Source organism: Silurus aristotelis (genome assembly GCF_946808225.1).
Source record: "Silurus aristotelis genome assembly, chromosome: 19".
Taxonomy (NCBI): domain Eukaryota; kingdom Metazoa; phylum Chordata; class Actinopteri; order Siluriformes; family Siluridae; genus Silurus; species Silurus aristotelis.
The window spans coordinates 20,115,873-20,132,588 of record NC_139592.1 but is presented as its reverse complement, the minus strand read 5'-3'; the positions used below and the strand labels follow the sequence as shown (position 1 = coordinate 20,132,588).

The following is a 16,716-nucleotide window of genomic DNA, read 5'->3' as shown; positions in this document are numbered from 1 at the left end:
AGACAAGGTGAGGGAGGTGAGATTGAGATGGTTTGGACATGTGCAGAGGAGGGACATGGGGTATATCAGTAGGAGAATGCTGAGGATCGAGCCACTAGAAAGGAGGACAAGAGGAAGACCAAGGAGGAGGTTTAATGGATGTGGTGAGGGAAGACATGCCGGTAGTTTTAGATTTAGAGGACAGGGGGGTATGGATCCGCTGTGGCGCCCCCTAATGGGAGAAGCAGAAAGATGAAGAAGATACACCAATCAGTAACATTATGACCACCTGCCTAATATTGTGGTGATCCATCTTTTACTGCCCAAACCGTCTTAATCTGTAGGATCTGGTGCTCAATGAAATGTTAAAATGATTTATTTACATCAAGACACAATTGTGAATAAAAGTCAAGCATAGCTGGAGTCAGATGGTCTTTAACTTCGGCCAGATTCTTAGGTTTTTAGGGAAGGTAGATGGAGGAATGTGTGTCGTCAGTGAAGTAATGAAAAAGGAGGATAGATGTACAGGAGAGTGAACCCTGTGGTGATCCCCTGTTGCAAGATTTTCAGTTGAACCGAAGCCTCTCTGTGAAACATGACCTGATTATGTAGATAAGATCTTACAGTGTAGATTAGAAAAAGAAAAAAACAACATGCTTTTAGGGACAATCTTTCATTCCTAAAGTTACAAAATTTTACGAAATTTAAATTGTAACTTTCAGGCGGTCCGGGCAAGCAGATCAGCAGCAGCGCCATCATCAGAGGTGGGGTTCTCACCTTCCCATCTGTGCAGCGCTCTGACGAGGGCGACTACATCTGCAGGGCCATTAACACACAAGGAGAACAAACAGCTCGAGCGACCCTCTACATCTACAGTTCACCTGGTACAAAATTAGTTACTAATTATACAAGTCAAATGACAAATGGTATGTTTTGCAGCCTTGTCTTGACAAGAACGGTGTAGTTATTTGCATCATAAAGCAAACACAGTTCTCATCTAGTAATAGGAATCGGAAGACATTAAATCCTATTTTATCTTGTAGCTGATGAAGCGGTGAAGCCCACAGTCACAATTCAGCCACCTGTACTCAGAGCCCAACAAGGCACACGTGTTGAGTTTCGCTGTACTGCCACTGGCAACCCGGCACCTTCCATCGAATGGACAGGTATGGTTTTGAAGAAACATCAGAAACATTTTAATAGTGTGGTGGAAAATTTGAATCAGGAGAAAAAACTCTGTTAAGTGACAATGGATATTGAATTGTGACTCATAGGAGGCCCAGGAAACCGAATTAGTGCCAGCGCTGTGATCAGAGGTGGAGTTCTCACCTTCCCATCCGTTGAGCGCTCGGATGAGGGCGACTACACCTGCAGAGCCTTCAACACACACGGAGAACATGCAACCCGGGCTGTCCTATATGTCTTCGGTTTATCCGGTAGAAACAAAAACTCACCAAAAACATCATCTCACGCAGTCGACCAAATTTGTTTTGTTCAGACACTGCAATTATACAGTACGCACTAGTTTCTACTGTGCCCATGTGTAGCGAAAAGACTTGTGAAGTCAAAGCATTAACAGTAGAGAATGGTGTTGGGGCTGAATAATATTCTTAAGGGACTTTATACTCATGCCAGAAGACCACACAATATATTTGAACTTACTACTAAAGAAGAAGGAGCACTTTGTGCAGCATGAAGTTGTTTTCCAAATGAAGTAAATACTTAATTATACTTCAACCAGCATGAAATTGTCCTTTCAGTGGTCCTTCCAACAATTTAAGTTTGGCACCGGATAGTTTACCGCGCGAGCCAATAGAAAATCATGATTCACGCGAGCTACAGTACGTCAGGAGCAGGACAAATCGTATATATTCATTAGCTAACCCACAGTGAAATCTCCAGCTCTGGGGTGCTTGCCCAGGCCAATGTTATGCTTGCTTGGAAGTCCAATTATCTAGGCTAAAGGCTTTCCTTTTTTTCCTTCATATTACAAACTGCTTTTGCTTGGTGTAGCTGTGGCAAAGAAAAAGCCTACAGTGACGATCGACCAGCCAGTGCTCACCGTCAAAAAGGGCCAACGAGCTGAGTTACGCTGCACCGCAACTGGCAACCCAGCTCCTTCTATTGAGTGGACAGGTAAATAATTAATGTTATAAAATGTTTCATTTCTTGAACAAAATCGTATATTATGTACATCAGGAGATTAAAAGTAATACCTTGACTAAAAAGATGTGATTTAAAAAAAAAATTAAAATAACACTACAAAATATTTTGCGATAATAATTTGGGCCATAAAGTTGTGATTTGACGACATATTTTCTCTCCCTGGAGGTCCAGGCAACCAAATCAGCAGCAGCGCCATCATCCGAGACGGAGTTCTTATATTCCCCTCTGCAGAGAGCGCTGATGAGGGCGAATACACTTGCAGAGCCTTCAACACGCACGGAGAACATGCAGCACGGCTGGTCCTCTATGTCCAGAGTTCATTTGGTACAGGCTTTAATTGTATAGACAATTAAAGAACGAACAGATTTTGATCTTGTGCACTCCGTCATTCCGGAACGTTCCTCACGCTGCTTTTTGTCCGCAGTAGTGGCGTGGCCAAGAGTGACCATCCAACCGCCTGTGATTACTATTCAGCAGGGCCAACGTGCTGAGTTCCGCTGCACAGCCACTGGAAACCCGGCTCCCTCGGTTGAGTGGACGGGTAAGACGGGGGAAAAAAAGGAAAAACACAAAAATCTAGTTTCAGTTTTACAAATTTACAAGCAATTTGTGTCACTTTTCACAGGCTCCTTTTCAAACTCCATCACTTGTGCCATTGATTGTCATAATGCAATAAACTAATAAAGTTTAAACCCATCAGGAGGTCCAGGGAACCGAATCAGCAGCAGCGCCATTATCCAAGGTGGAGTTCTCACCTTCCCTTCTGTACAGCGCTCTGACGAGGGCGACTACACCTGCAGGGCCTTCAACACACACGGAGAACATTCAGCCCGAGCGGTCCTTTACGTTCACAGTATGTAGATTACAACCAGATTATGGCTACGGACGTTTTTTTTTTTTATCTAATGTAAATAAAGTATCTACATATTTTCATATTTTGATTTGATTACAGGTGCCAGTTTACCTCACGTGCAGGTGAGCCCGCAACGTGTGGAGATTCACGAAGGTGAGACTTTACGCCTCTACTGCAGAGCCGGAGGTTCTCCCAGCCCGGGTCTGACTTGGAAAAGGCGAGGTGGAACTCTCCCTCCTCAGGTTAGACTTTTCATCTCATTACCAGTATCTGTTCTATTTTTTTCCCTTTTTATCTCGCATCTGCATCGACTCTTGTTTGTTCGGGTTATGCGGTTGGTCTTGCTCGGGGGTTTGACAGTCTAATCTCTTTCCCTGTTTTTTTTTTTTTTGTTTGTTTCTCCCTTTTTGGGTTCCTTTGTTCTGTTTTTGTTCCATCCCTTGTCTTGACGTCTGTTCAGGCCATTCCCTCTCACGGTTTCCATCAGTTTAAATCCAACAGTCTCGATGCGTTGCAGAGACGTATTGACGAAATGCAGGTCTGTCCATCTGTCCGCTGTCTGTCTCACACCAATCCATCCTCCATGTCTCACTATATCTCACCATGTCTCACCTAGCTTGCTGTCTACTAAGTGCATGCTTTAATGAAATTTTACTTATGGATCATCTACTAACCAGAAACTAATAGGGGTAGGTACATGTACACCCCTATTAAGAAAGTATTCACCCTCCCCTTGAACCTTTCCATGTTTTGTAGTGTTGCAACCTGGAACTGGATTATATTCAATGGATCTTTGTGAAATATCCCATCATACGAACCATAATTCTCTTAATACCTTTTTCTGATATTTACTGGATGACGTTCAATTGGGTCTGCAATCCCTTATCTCTTCTACAGAACAAATATCTTTATTATATTGAGACACCAAACCTACACACTGCTGGACTGAATTCAATTACGTAACTTCTAATGTTGCTCCAAAACTATTCGATGGCTATTTTGTAGATTCGTGACGTATTGTTTAATCGTAATCGAGTCTGGTTTAGTTCCAGGTTGCGACATTTGCCTGTACTGGGGGGCTACAGAAAATGGGGGAAGATGAATACTTGTCCAACCAAGGCGTTTTATGAGTAGAATAGATATCACAATACAGGTAGCTTGTTTCACAGCTGTTCTGTACAATGTGTTGCTTTTGCTTTTGGGTTATGCCCATTGCACAGTCGTAGGTATGCCTATGATTTGGGTGTATCTGCTTTGTGTGTGTGTGTGTGTGTGTGTGTGTGTGTATGGGAGCCCAGGCCGGATGCATTGAGATGCTCATTAAGTTGAACATCTCTGAGCTCACGCTTTAGCTTGGTAATGCAGGTATGACAAGTGATGTAGAATAAGAGGTGTGGCGTGTTCATGGTGGTCTAATAAATGCATCATGCTTTGTGGCAAAATCATATGAGGTCTATTAGGTATAGTCTAGGACAGGGGTCGTCAAGTGGAGTTCCGGATCCAGACACAGGAAAGTATTTCCAATCACACACGTTTGTGGAAATTGTATAGCCCACGCCAGCTCTTTTAACGTTTTCGGTATGCTTTAATATACATAGTCAGACATGTTTGTGCGAATTCGAAACATAACAAATGGTTGTCACAAATGTTCCGTTCTACTTTATTTGTGAGCAAGAAATTTTACATAGCTAGACATTAACACATTGTAGATAAGGCTAAATGTGCAAGCGGGAGGGGCTTTCTGATACGACAGGCAACCTGGTTGCTTGAAAGTTGGTTTGCTTGAAAGTTGGTAGCTGTTGCTCCTTTGGGAGGATAATAGAGAAGACGGTGCTCTTGACAGGATTAAATATTTAATAATATGCACAAAAGTTTGTGGACACCTGGCCATAAGATTGGTATGTACTTTTTGAACATCCCAATAACCATCCAATAACCTCGACTAGGAAGATGTTCCACTAGATTTTGGAGTGATTGTGGAAATTTGTGATCGTTCATCCTCAAGGGTGTAAGTAAAGTCCGGTTTTGATGTGAGGAGGCCTGGGGTTCAGTCAGCATTAGGATTTATTGCAGGCCACTCAAGATCTTTAACCAGTTCAGCACATCCTATAGAATTAGGCACACTAAACATATTTAAAATTGTAGAAGAACTATATATGGCTGGAAAAGTCTGGTGTCCCAATACTTTTGTCCATATTGTGCGATTCTGATGATAAATTCAATACTACTTTAATTAGAATGAAAATTATAAAAGCTGTAGGATTTGTTGTGGGATTTTCTTTAGCAGCTTCTAACAATGCACAGCTCACACACATGATCACATTCGTCACTTGAAATGTCTAATCAACCCTATTAATAACGCTATTAATTCATTGCAGTTAGTCTTAGCAAAACATTATGCAAATAAATAATGCAGGTGCTTCTACAGCTGCTACACTAATCTGTTTATTAAACAAGTACAATAGTGTGTTTTTCTGGATCAGCTGATACAAGGTAAGAATCAGAACATTACGAATTGGTCACAATAGAAAAAGGGTAAGTGTGAAAATGAGACATTGGTACTGTTTTATAATGACTCAATTTCCTCCTAAACTTGACCAGGCTCGTGTGGAACGCACTGATTACGGCACCCTGCTCATCCCCAACATGAAGCCTTCTGACGGCGGCACGTATCTGTGCATCGGTACGAACTCCATCGGCTCCTCCGAGGCTGTGATCGAAGTCACGGTGCTTAAAGGTAAAAACGGAAAACGCCATTTTTGGGAATAACAGTTCACTGCGAACAATGCAACGGTCTTGAAGAATAATTGGTCAAATTAAATATAGAAGACTATAGACTCTTGGGTCTAAACCTGCTTTTAGACAGACAGACAGACAGACAGACAGACAGACAGACAGACAGACAGACAGACAGACAGACAGACAGACAGACAGAGAAAAAGAGAGAAAGAGATAAAGAGAGAAACAGGTCTGCTTGTACTAATTCAGTCAGTATGGTGCAAATGTTCTACATTGAAATGAACAGATTTCGTGGTTGTTTAAAGTTGTGGCCACAAGTGTTGGCAATTAGTTGGGGCAAAGGTGAAAAGTGAAAGAATTTATTCAAGTCAAGTCAAGAGGCTTTTATTGCCATTTCTACTATACACAGTGGTACACAGTACACATTAAAAATTATTATGCGGTTTTACAGGATATGTCGTAAAACAAGTGCACTAATATGGAGTCTCATTAGTTCATAGTGGTATTTCACAAATGAATGTGTTTCACATGGACACAAGTTGCTCTGCAACTTCTACGGATCAGTAATGTGTTTGTAATCTATTGCAATCTCATAGTTGTCTAAAGGAATGTTTCATTAGTTGCAACTCTAAGAAAAGGCAGCTGTGTTCTACAGATTTTCAACCATTTTGCAAATATTTGCTTCTAGGTGAAATCGTTCCGTCTGATGTGACCATCCAAAGCACAACTAGCACTGTGTTGCAGGGACAGACGCTGGAACTGAACTGCGTCGACCAAGGAAACTCTTCACCTTCTGTCACATGGAGCAGAGCCAACGCTGTAGGCCTCTCCACTAAGTTTGAGGTTTGTTCAGATTTTTTTTCCAGTTCAGGTTTGGGATAGTGGTCGATTAGCGGTTAAAATGTTAGACTTAAGATCGGAAGGTTGTTCAAATTTCAACATTACCAAGATGTCACTCTTTGGACCTTATATAAGGCTTTTAATCATCAACTGCTCATGTGTATACATTTAATAACTGTGAGTAGCTCTGGATAAGATGATCATTCCATCTCAGTGTCTTTTACCGGGTGTATGTTTTAGGTTGTCGGATCGAAGCTGCGCATTCTTCAGGCGACCCCAGAAGACTCTGGAGAGTACATCTGCAGGGTGGACAATGACTCGAACCCTCGCCAAACCTCCATCTATGTCTCCGTTATTTCTGAGGCAGTCCGTAAGCACCTCACTCATACCAGCGCATCGATCTTGAGCGCTATGATTCAAATTATTTATTTATTTTTTTATACAGGCAACCACTTCACATTTTCCAGCTCACATCCAGGCTCATAAAAAACACATTTACTCCGCTTAAGGTTCTCTGCTAGTAAATGAAAAATGTTATGAAATTTCAGACAGCCCATGTTGTGCTTATGAGCAAGGCCTCTTAATCCCTATGCTTTAGACAACAATAAAAAAGAAGACAAAAAAAAAAATAAAAGACTAAAACAGAGTGTGTGGGTTCCCCCCCCCCCCCACACTATTATTATACATCATATTATGCACACTCTTATTATATTATATATAGCAAATATTACATTTGTATCAATTTGCTGTGTGTATTTCATGCCCTGGCTGCTACACAGAAAAAAATGTCACTACAGCTTTTAGTGGAGTACCAAATTTCCTCTAGTGTAAGATCCCCAAATCCAGTGACTAATAGTAGGTGGAGATTTGTCCTTCAATTTGATAAGATGGTACGTAAGGATGTGTCAGGAATATGTGCTGGAAAATGAGATCTAGACTGAAAGCTTGACATTGATTTACAGTCTGGGCTAAGAGGACATGATGCCAATTGCTTCTTCAGCATGACTGCATCAATATAAAAGAGAATAATTTGAGAAATAAAGTAGCAGATAAAAGTAGAAGACCAATTCTGAGGTAAATAGAAATACAGTAACAGAAGAGACCATGGCACGTTAACAAAGATTGCTGGTTTGCTAGCTTTAAATGGCATATCCTTATAAACATAAAACTGCACAGGACTGTAAACTAAGTGAACTGATGCAGTATTTACAAGATCACAGTTTGTAGAAAGGGTTAATTTCATTTTATTTATATGAGATTTACAGACTTTTTTTTTTTACATGTGCGTTAAATTTTATTATATTATATAATAATATAGTATAGTATGGGCAGTTGTGTAATAATTATTGTGCTCTGCCTGTGGGAAAAGGTCACCAGAGCCCGATCATCTCCATTGAGCCCCACAACATAATAGTGTACAAGGGCGAGGCGGCCAGCTTCAGGTGCCGGTTACACGCCGGAGCTCAGCCTGTGGGCATGGAGTGGAAACTTTCTACTAACCAGCCTTTACAAGGTAAACAAGTGCCTTCACTTCTGGAGTTAATTACAATGTGGTGTTTTGTAATGGGGATTCAAACAGTTGATTATGTTACAATTACAGATTGCCATGAAGTATTTATTCCTATTAGACCGATTATATTATTTGGACACTGTAGATGCTCTTATGTGTATTCCGTTCTAAATGCTCATACTTACATGTCATTGTCCTACTGTAGATAATGTGCAGGTCAGTCCAGACGGTTCAGTGCTCACTGTTTCGAGTGCTCAGCCAGTAAACCAGGGCGCATACCGCTGTGTAGCCAGCAACCTATACGGAGTCACGCACAGCATTGCATCTCTGATTGTCAGAGGTATGATAACGTTATAATCCTTGAACAATCCAATCCATCTTTATCTATCTTTATCTGTCAGACAATCCATCTATCTATACATAAATACATTAATCTGATTTTTCCATCCACCAAATTATGTATTCATTTATTTATACATCTACTTGATCTATCGAATACAAATGTTTGTTCATCCAGGCAACCATCCTTCATCAATGCATCCGTCAAACAGTCCATTTACTCATCCACTTCATCATTCATCCATCTAGCTATCCATTCGTCCACCCTAAAATGCATCCAGGCAAACCTAACCATTCTCCCAACTATCCATGTAAACTTAGTCAGCACTTCCTGCTTTATTATACATTCATTTATCAATTTTTCCATGCATTTATCCAACCAACAGCACAACTGTGGTGAATTTATTCACTCTTACTGTTTTGTTTTTTTCTGTCTCCCTTTAGAACTTCCCAAAACCACCGTGACACCCACAGGGCCAGTGAGGGTGAATGTTGGGGAGCCCATTAAACTCGAGTGCAAGGCTACTGGAGAGCCTCAACCATCTGTCACCTGGCACAAGCTGGATAACAACCGCAGGATGATTCTCAAAACCTCTGATCCCAAGGAGTCCAGCGCAGTCATGGAGGTTCATATCATACTAAAGAAATCAATATATACTCCCTGTGTGAAGGTATTAAGCCTTACTGTAGTTTTATCTGTTTTTTCCCTTGTTCTTGTTTTCAGATTTTGGTTGCACGGCCTGAGAACAGTGGCACATACATTTGTACGTCTCAGAACAGCCAGGGCAGATCAGAGACCCGGGTCGAGGTGATTGTAGAAGGTGGAGCCCAGGTGCCATCGGTGCCTCGTGCTATCGCGCGTGAGCCTCTGCTGGTTGTAGTGGAGGGGGCTGCTGCAGTTCTACACTGTGATGCTCACGGTAATTATGGTCCTTCCACTGTAATATAAACAAAGCCAGTTTATTACATGAATCGCAACAACTAACAATACATTTCTGCTGCCAGAAGTGCAGTGCAAATCAAAGAAAGTGAACTCAAATGAACTTGATCCTATAGCAGCTAGAAACAGTTTTTCTCTTAAAGTTAATAAGATGATAAGTGCAGACGACTTCTGGAAAAAATCAGCTCACAGAAAGCTTCAGCATATCAATGATTGGGTTTTTCTTTGTTAAATGATGTTAAATCTTTGAATCGGGTTATTATTCATCTTAGATTATGGGAAGCATTGGTCATAACAGTCTGCTTTCACAGCAATATAAGAAAAGGGATAGAAAAATTAATTTCCTCTAGAATAATATGATCAAAAAATTAGAAGACTAAGGCTTATTGTCCTAAAAGCCCTGTTTGGAATGTGTGTGTGTTAATGATGCTTCGTGTTCCCAGGATTCCCCAAACCAACAATCACCTGGTCAAAGGGCATTGAACCTTTGCCGTTGAGATACCAGTTAGTTAATAACAGTCTGGTCATACAGAGCGTGAGACAAGAGGACTCTGGAACGTACACCTGCACAGCCACAAACCCCATGGGCACCAGTCAAGTCACCATCAGGGTGAATGTAGAGAGTGAGTGTGTCCACACACCCATCTATGCTATTAGCTATCCAACTGACATCTATATAACCATCTATTCAACTATGCGTCCATAAATTTATCTGACCAGTAATCTGTCTTTTTATTTATTTATCAATCTAGCCTTTCATATATTTAACCATTGAATTGATTTAGTCATTCTTGCATCTACACAGTTTTTCCATCCATCCATCTATGCATCCAGGCAACCATCCATCTTTCAATCCATACCATTCATGCATTTCCATCAAAAATCTCTATATACATATTGTAGCTATCTAACCAACACTACAACTTATTCCCTGTTTCTGTCGTTTTTCTTTGCCCGCTTCAGAACTTCCCAAAGCCAATGTGACACCCACAGGTCCAGTAAGAGTAAACGTTGGTGAACCCATTTTCCTTGAGTGCCAGGGAGCTGGAGAGCCTCAACCTTCTGTCATCTGGCATAGACTGGATAACCCTAACCCTGTTCCCAAGGAGTACAACGCAGTCATGCAGGTTTATATTGATGTAAATTGTACCCCATCTGTGTGCCCTACTGCAGTCCTATTATCAGTTTTTTTTCCCTTGTTCTTGTTTTCAGATTTTGGTTGCACGGCCTGAGGACAGTGGCACATACATTTGTACAGCTCAGAACAGCCAGGGCAGATCAGAGACCCGGGTCGAGGTGATTGTAGAAGGTGGAGACCAGGTGCCAACGGCGCCTCGTGCCATTGCGCGTGATCCTCTGCTGGTTGTAGTGGAGGGGGCTGCTGCAGTTCTACACTGTGATGCCCATGGTAAATATGGACCTTCCACTGTAATATAAACAAAGCCAGTTGAATCGCAACAACTAACAGTGAATATTACAGTATCTTCTGCAAGGAGTGCAGTGCAAATCAAAGAAAGTGAAGTATTGCAGCTATAAACAGTTTCCCCCTTGAAGTTAAGATCAGCACTATAACTGGAGAATCCTTCTGGAAAATATTTACACACAGAAAGCTTCAGATATAATAATTGGGTTTTTCTTTGTTTATTGATGGAACATTTTAGGCTTAGATTATGGAGAGCATTGCTCACATTGATATACAAAACCCTGTCTGCATTGTTACTATAGAAATCATAACAGTCTGCTTTGAAAATTCACCCGCACACATTCTCAATTTTCTCAAGATTGTCTCTACAATGACTAAGGCTTATTTTCCTAATAAGCTCTTTTTGAAATGATTTCCCTAATCCTAAATGTTGTATCTCTTGCCTCTTGCTGCAGCATTACAACTCCTTTAGCATGAATATTGTCTTTGTTGAAAACTAGAATCATATTTATTGTACAGTCGTGATTTTTTTCACTCAACTGATTCACAATTGTAAACCAAAAACAGAAATGTGTGTGTGTATGTTTTGTTGTTCCCAGGATTCCCGAAACCCATGATCACCTGGTCAAAGCTTAGAGCACCCCTTCCGTGGAGACATAAGATAGTTAATAATGAACTGATCCTACCCAGTGTGGGACGACAGGACTCTGGAACGTACATCTGCAACGCCACCAATAACATGGGCACCAGCGAAGTCACCGTCATGGTGGATGTCGAGAGTGAGTAGAAAATCTCCCCCCGAATTAAGACATTCGGGCATTATGACATTTTTGGTAGAAGCTAATCAGAGAAATTGTGCTAAAGGTTAAGGGTAAAACTGTGATTAAAAACGTTACCATCACGGGTGAGGAGGTTGGGGTTGTGTACGACTACAAGTACTTGGGTGCAGATTGGACTGAAGGACCAACACCGACGCTGTGTATAAGGAGGGGTTGAGCAGATTTTTTTTTCCTGAGGATGCTCAGATCCTTCAATGTATGCAGCAGGATGCTGGAAAATTTTTTTATCAGTCTGGCAAGATCAATAAAATCATCCGCAAGGCCGAATACATAATCGGACACAAACTGGACAGATTGGAGTCAGTGAGGGACGACAGGTCACTAACTCCTGTCAATCATGGAAAATCCATCATGCCCACTACATGATCGCATACAGAGGCAGCAGAGTTTCTTCTCCAACAGACTGGTTAAGCTTCACTTTCAAAAAGAACACTTCAGGAAATCATCCCTACCGTATGCCATCGCACTGTACAATGACTCACCTCTATGCAACAGATGATGATAGTAATTTATATACATATTCCATTATTCACTGTCATTTTACGCACACATACATACACTGATAATTTCCGCGTTTCATTTCCTTCTCTTTTCTTTCTTTTTGAATTGCCAGTGTTGCTTCATCTGCAATATTGTATTTATTTATTTAAGTTACAATTATTTCATTAAATTTTTTTTCTTTCTTTTTTTTTTCTCCTCTACTACTGTTTGTGTAACCTGCTGCTGCTGTAACGGAATAATTTCCCCCACAGGATCAGTAAAGTATATCTAAGTCTAATGTTGAATTGTCATGTGACACTGAATGCAATTATTGGGTGCATTAACTATAATGTCAATGATAGTTGGATGAACCAATTGATTTTTTTTATGCTAAGCACGTAACCACGGTTCTCGTTTTAGCGCCTCCGTACACCACTACTCTGCCTGACGACGTGGCCGTGCGAGTCGGCGAGGTCATCAGGCTGCAGTGTATTGCACATGGAACACCACCGATGCAATTCGAATGGAGCAAGGTGAACGGAAACATGCCTGCTCGGGCTGAGGTGCAGGGAGGAGACCTACAGATCAACCTAGCTTCCCCAAGCGATGCTGGAAGCTACAAGTGTGTTGTCAGCAACAAAGTGGGCAGGAGCGAGGCGGTAGCAAAAGTGTCTGTACGATGTGAGTAGTTTGGATTGGTGGTCCATCAGAAATGCAGTGTGCCCATCAGCAATCTCACTGAGATCTTGAAGGTCTTTGAAATGAGAGGATGTGTGGAAGGAGTACGGTTTAATCTCATTGTGATGAGAGTGTGTGTGTGTGTGTGTGTGTGTGTGTGTGTGTGTGTGTGTGTGTGTGTGTGTGTGTGTGTGTGTGTGTGTGTGTGTGTGTGTGTGTGTGTGTGTAGCACCACTGTCAGTGCGGGTCTCCCCCCAGGTGGAGGTAAAGGCTCTGGGCAGTGCGGTGGAGTTCACATGCTCAGCCAGCGGAGGACCCGAGGTCATTTTGGAGTGGCTGAAGGAGGGAGAAACACTTCCACACAATCATCACATCAAAGATGGAGTTCTACGGTGGGCCATGCTTTTAATCTCTCATGCATCGAAGATGTTTATGCACAAGCAACCTAATTTTTCCGAATTTCGCTTCCACGTGTTGCTGATTACGTTTTACATCCACCGTATCGTGGCTGTGATCTAAAAGGCACGTGACGATGAAATATGCTGTAAATGATCCATGATTGTCAGCCTCCATTTTTCCACTCGGTATGAATCCAGATGTACAGCAGCTGTCGACCCTTTCGAAGCGCTGACGTGGTATCTCGCTCTGTATGTTCCTATTTGTCCGACCCGCATGAAGAGTGCATCAGAGCGGCTAAACTTTTTAGTTGGAATGGAAATGAACATGAATTCCTCAGAGGAAAGACCGAAAGTACACCAGAAATCCAACAAAAATATATATATATATATTTTTCATATTTATATACTGAAAATGTAAATGATATACGATACTATATGCACAAAAGTATTGGGACACTTGACCCTTACCCTTTTGCCATATGTAGCTCTCCCCTAAACAACTGTATAGGGTCTTTGGATGAAGTAGCATTCAAGTTTCCTGTCACTTAAACTAGGATTACATTTTACTAGGGCTGAACCCATTCCTCGAGTAACTCAAATAATTTGAATACAAAACATAATCAAGGCAAATTTTTTCGTTTAGTTAATTCAACTACACACGGAGCATTGTGTTTCCCTACGGACTATTATAACTGACGCACCACGCGCTAAACTCTGGAGCGCTCTGGACAGACAGAGAAACCACAGAATGAAAAAATGGAGGAACAAGGAGAAAACAGTGAGGGGTGAGGGGGAGATTCATATGGAAGACCGTTTGCCTAATTTTTTCCTTGCAATTCCAAGTTTTTTCTTACAATTCCCAGTTTTGAGTTTATTTTTGGTAATTCAGGTTTTTTTTCCTCGCAATTCCGACTTTTTTGTTGGAGTCTATTGATTCAGGCCTTAGATTTAGAAGGTTTCCAAAGTTTGGGATCATTTCAAACAAAAACATAAAGAAAACACCATAAAGTGTGTTTACTTTTTTTTTTTTTTTTTAGTAATCTGAAATTGATTATTTTTATTATTTTTATTTTTATTTTATATATGATTTTTATCTATATATTTTTATTTGCATTTTAAAATAATATGCCAATTAAATGCACTAAATTGGTTTTAGTTTTTATACCTAACATATTCTTGTATGAAATTTCCATCATAAAAATGGTCATTTTTCTAAAAAGGAAACAAGTTACTTGTTCGTTTTAGGAGACCTGTCATTTTTTCTCTTGTATATTTGGTATTGCTCTTTAATAAAAGAGTAAAGAAAGTATTTCCTATCCGATTGCTCGATTAATCAATGGAAAAATCGGTAAAATACTTGATTACCAAAATAATCGATAGCTGCAGCCCTACATTTCACATTGTGCCAAATGCCATTATTCATAAAACTGTGCAGCTGTATGGGTAAGGGCCTTGCTCAGGGGCCCAGGAGTGACAGCTGGGATTAGAACTCACTACCTTCGGATGCAAAGTCCAATGCATTAACCACTACGCTAGGATCTATTGTCAAGTCAAGTCAAGTTTATTTCTATACCCCTTTTCACAACAGACATTGTCTCAAATCAGCTTTACAGAAATCAACAGTTAGGGTGAATGGTGTGTGTTTATCCCTGATGAGCAGCCATGGCGACTGTGGCAAGGAAAAACTCCCTTAAATGTTATGAGGAAGAAACCTTTAGAGGAACCAGACTCAAAAGGGGAACCCATCCTCATTTGGGTGACATCAAGAGTGTGATTATAGTCTATAAACAATACAGAACACTGGAGAGTGAGAACTAACATGAACACTGGAATGTAAGATTATAAGTAATGTTCTTTACTACAGTCTTTTATTTCTGTCGAGCTCTGACTTTAAACCTATTGAACACATTCTTGCTAAATATGCAAATAAATGTACAGCATGTAATATATAAGTGGATATATGTACATCAAATAAATATAAAGGTTCTGGGCAGTGTAAAAATGTGCGGAAGCTGGTGAGCAAAAACACAAAATATCTAGAAACATATACTGTATGACCATATATGAGATGTTATATTGGTGTACGATGTGTGTGAGGCACAATATGTGTAGAGATACAATATGGAAGATGTATGTACAATTGCACAAGGTCATACAGATGATATATGAGTCAACACAAATCTCCACAAGCACACTCCAACATCCAGTAGAACATCTTCCCAGACGAGTGGACGTTATTATAACAGGAAACGGGACTAAACGTGGGATGTTTAAAAAAAAAAAAGTCGTTTTTTTCCACTTCCATTCCAGTGCACCATTATCTACTTCCCATCACTCTTCCACCAGCAACTAATGCCAAATCACCATGTTCTGATGTTACACTAGATTTTGGCCACCAGATCATCAGGAATGTTGTATAAAAAGAATAAACTTACACACACTCTGTCAGTGTGTACTAATGAAGCGAGGTTCTCAAATCTGTTTCTCAAGTCCGTGGCCTTTTTTTTTTTTTTTTTTGGCAGGATCGAGAACTTGGAAAAGAGCAACGAGGGAATGTACATCTGCAGAGCAACCACGCTGTTTGGCCAGGCGCAGGATACCGCTAAGCTCACTATTCAAGGTCGGTCCACGTCGCGTCTCCCGCTGCGAACGCATGTAACCTCGATTGAATACTGGCAGACGTTCATATGGCAGAAATCCATCTGTCACGCTGCGTATTGACGTGAGTGTTTCTGTGCACTACAGCTTTGCCCAAGGTGATGATTAACGTGCGTACATCGGTGCAGACGGTCACGGTGGGCACCTCGGTGGAGTTCGAGTGCTATGCTGAGGGCGACCCGGTTCCCACGGTGCGCTGGAGTAAAGTGGGAGCTACGCTGCCTGATCATGTGCAGGTGAAAGGGGCCATGCTGAGGATCGAGCGCGTGATGGAGGTCGACGCCGGGCAGTACCGCTGCACCGCAACCAACAACGTCGGCTCGGTTCAAACCCAAGTGGTCCTTAACATCCAGTGTATGCGAACTGATTTTTCTGCGTTATCTTGGGTTATATCGTTATAATTACAAATCGGGTATAGAAGTTCTTATTATTGTAAGGCACACACTAGGATTTCTGTTATCTAGGATTTTCTTCTCATAAATGACACGTTTGTCGAGTCCTAACGTCAATATACACGTCTGTATTTTCAAAGCTTTGCCCCAAATTGCCGCTCAGCCTGATACGAAAGAAGTGACCATGGGCTCGACTGCCATTTTCCCCTGCATTGCCACCGGGTATCCCGTTCCAAACATCACATGGTCAAAGGTAACTCCTTACTGCATGCAAATTCCACCTTTCATAAATACTGAAAGTCAGTATAACCTGAAAGCCATATGTATATACAATGATCAGGCACAACATTACAAGAGCTGCAGTTTTGGAGATGCTCTGACCCAGTCGTCTAGACGTCACAATTTGTCAAACTCGCTCAAATCCTTGGGCCATTTTTCCTGCTTCTGACACGTCAACTTTAAGGACAAAATGTTCACTTGCT

General features: G+C 41.2%; 1 protein-coding gene across 40 annotated transcripts in view; it reads left to right on the top strand.

Moving 5' to 3' along the window:
- hspg2 (heparan sulfate proteoglycan 2) overlaps positions 1-16,716 on the top strand; it is a 95,835-nt gene that overhangs the window by 64,349 nt on the left and 14,770 nt on the right. For 30 of the 40 annotated variants that reach the window (XM_083570681.1, XM_083570671.1, XM_083570680.1 and 27 more), the window contains 25 exons: positions 702-863; positions 1,023-1,145; positions 1,254-1,415; positions 1,993-2,115; positions 2,311-2,469; positions 2,570-2,686; positions 2,846-2,998; positions 3,098-3,240; positions 3,459-3,536; positions 5,600-5,735; positions 6,426-6,580; positions 6,818-6,947; positions 7,947-8,090; positions 8,293-8,427; positions 8,871-9,052; positions 9,151-9,346; positions 9,810-9,989; positions 10,330-10,493; positions 10,579-10,774; positions 11,389-11,568; positions 12,529-12,789; positions 13,016-13,178; positions 15,707-15,804; positions 15,930-16,196; positions 16,375-16,487. In XM_083570681.1, the coding sequence (XP_083426807.1) occupies positions 702-863; positions 1,023-1,145; positions 1,254-1,415; positions 1,993-2,115; positions 2,311-2,469; positions 2,570-2,686; positions 2,846-2,998; positions 3,098-3,240; positions 3,459-3,536; positions 5,600-5,735; positions 6,426-6,580; positions 6,818-6,947; positions 7,947-8,090; positions 8,293-8,427; positions 8,871-9,052; positions 9,151-9,346; positions 9,810-9,989; positions 10,330-10,493; positions 10,579-10,774; positions 11,389-11,568; positions 12,529-12,789; positions 13,016-13,178; positions 15,707-15,804; positions 15,930-16,196; positions 16,375-16,487 (3,920 nt within the window). The remainder of the gene's footprint in view (positions 1-701; positions 864-1,022; positions 1,146-1,253; positions 1,416-1,992; positions 2,116-2,310; positions 2,470-2,569; positions 2,687-2,845; positions 2,999-3,097; positions 3,241-3,458; positions 3,537-5,599; positions 5,736-6,425; positions 6,581-6,817; positions 6,948-7,946; positions 8,091-8,292; positions 8,428-8,870; positions 9,053-9,150; positions 9,347-9,809; positions 9,990-10,329; positions 10,494-10,578; positions 10,775-11,388; positions 11,569-12,528; positions 12,790-13,015; positions 13,179-15,706; positions 15,805-15,929; positions 16,197-16,374; positions 16,488-16,716) is intronic. The other 10 variants (XM_083570678.1, XM_083570662.1, XM_083570660.1 and 7 more) reach the window with 2 other exon arrangements.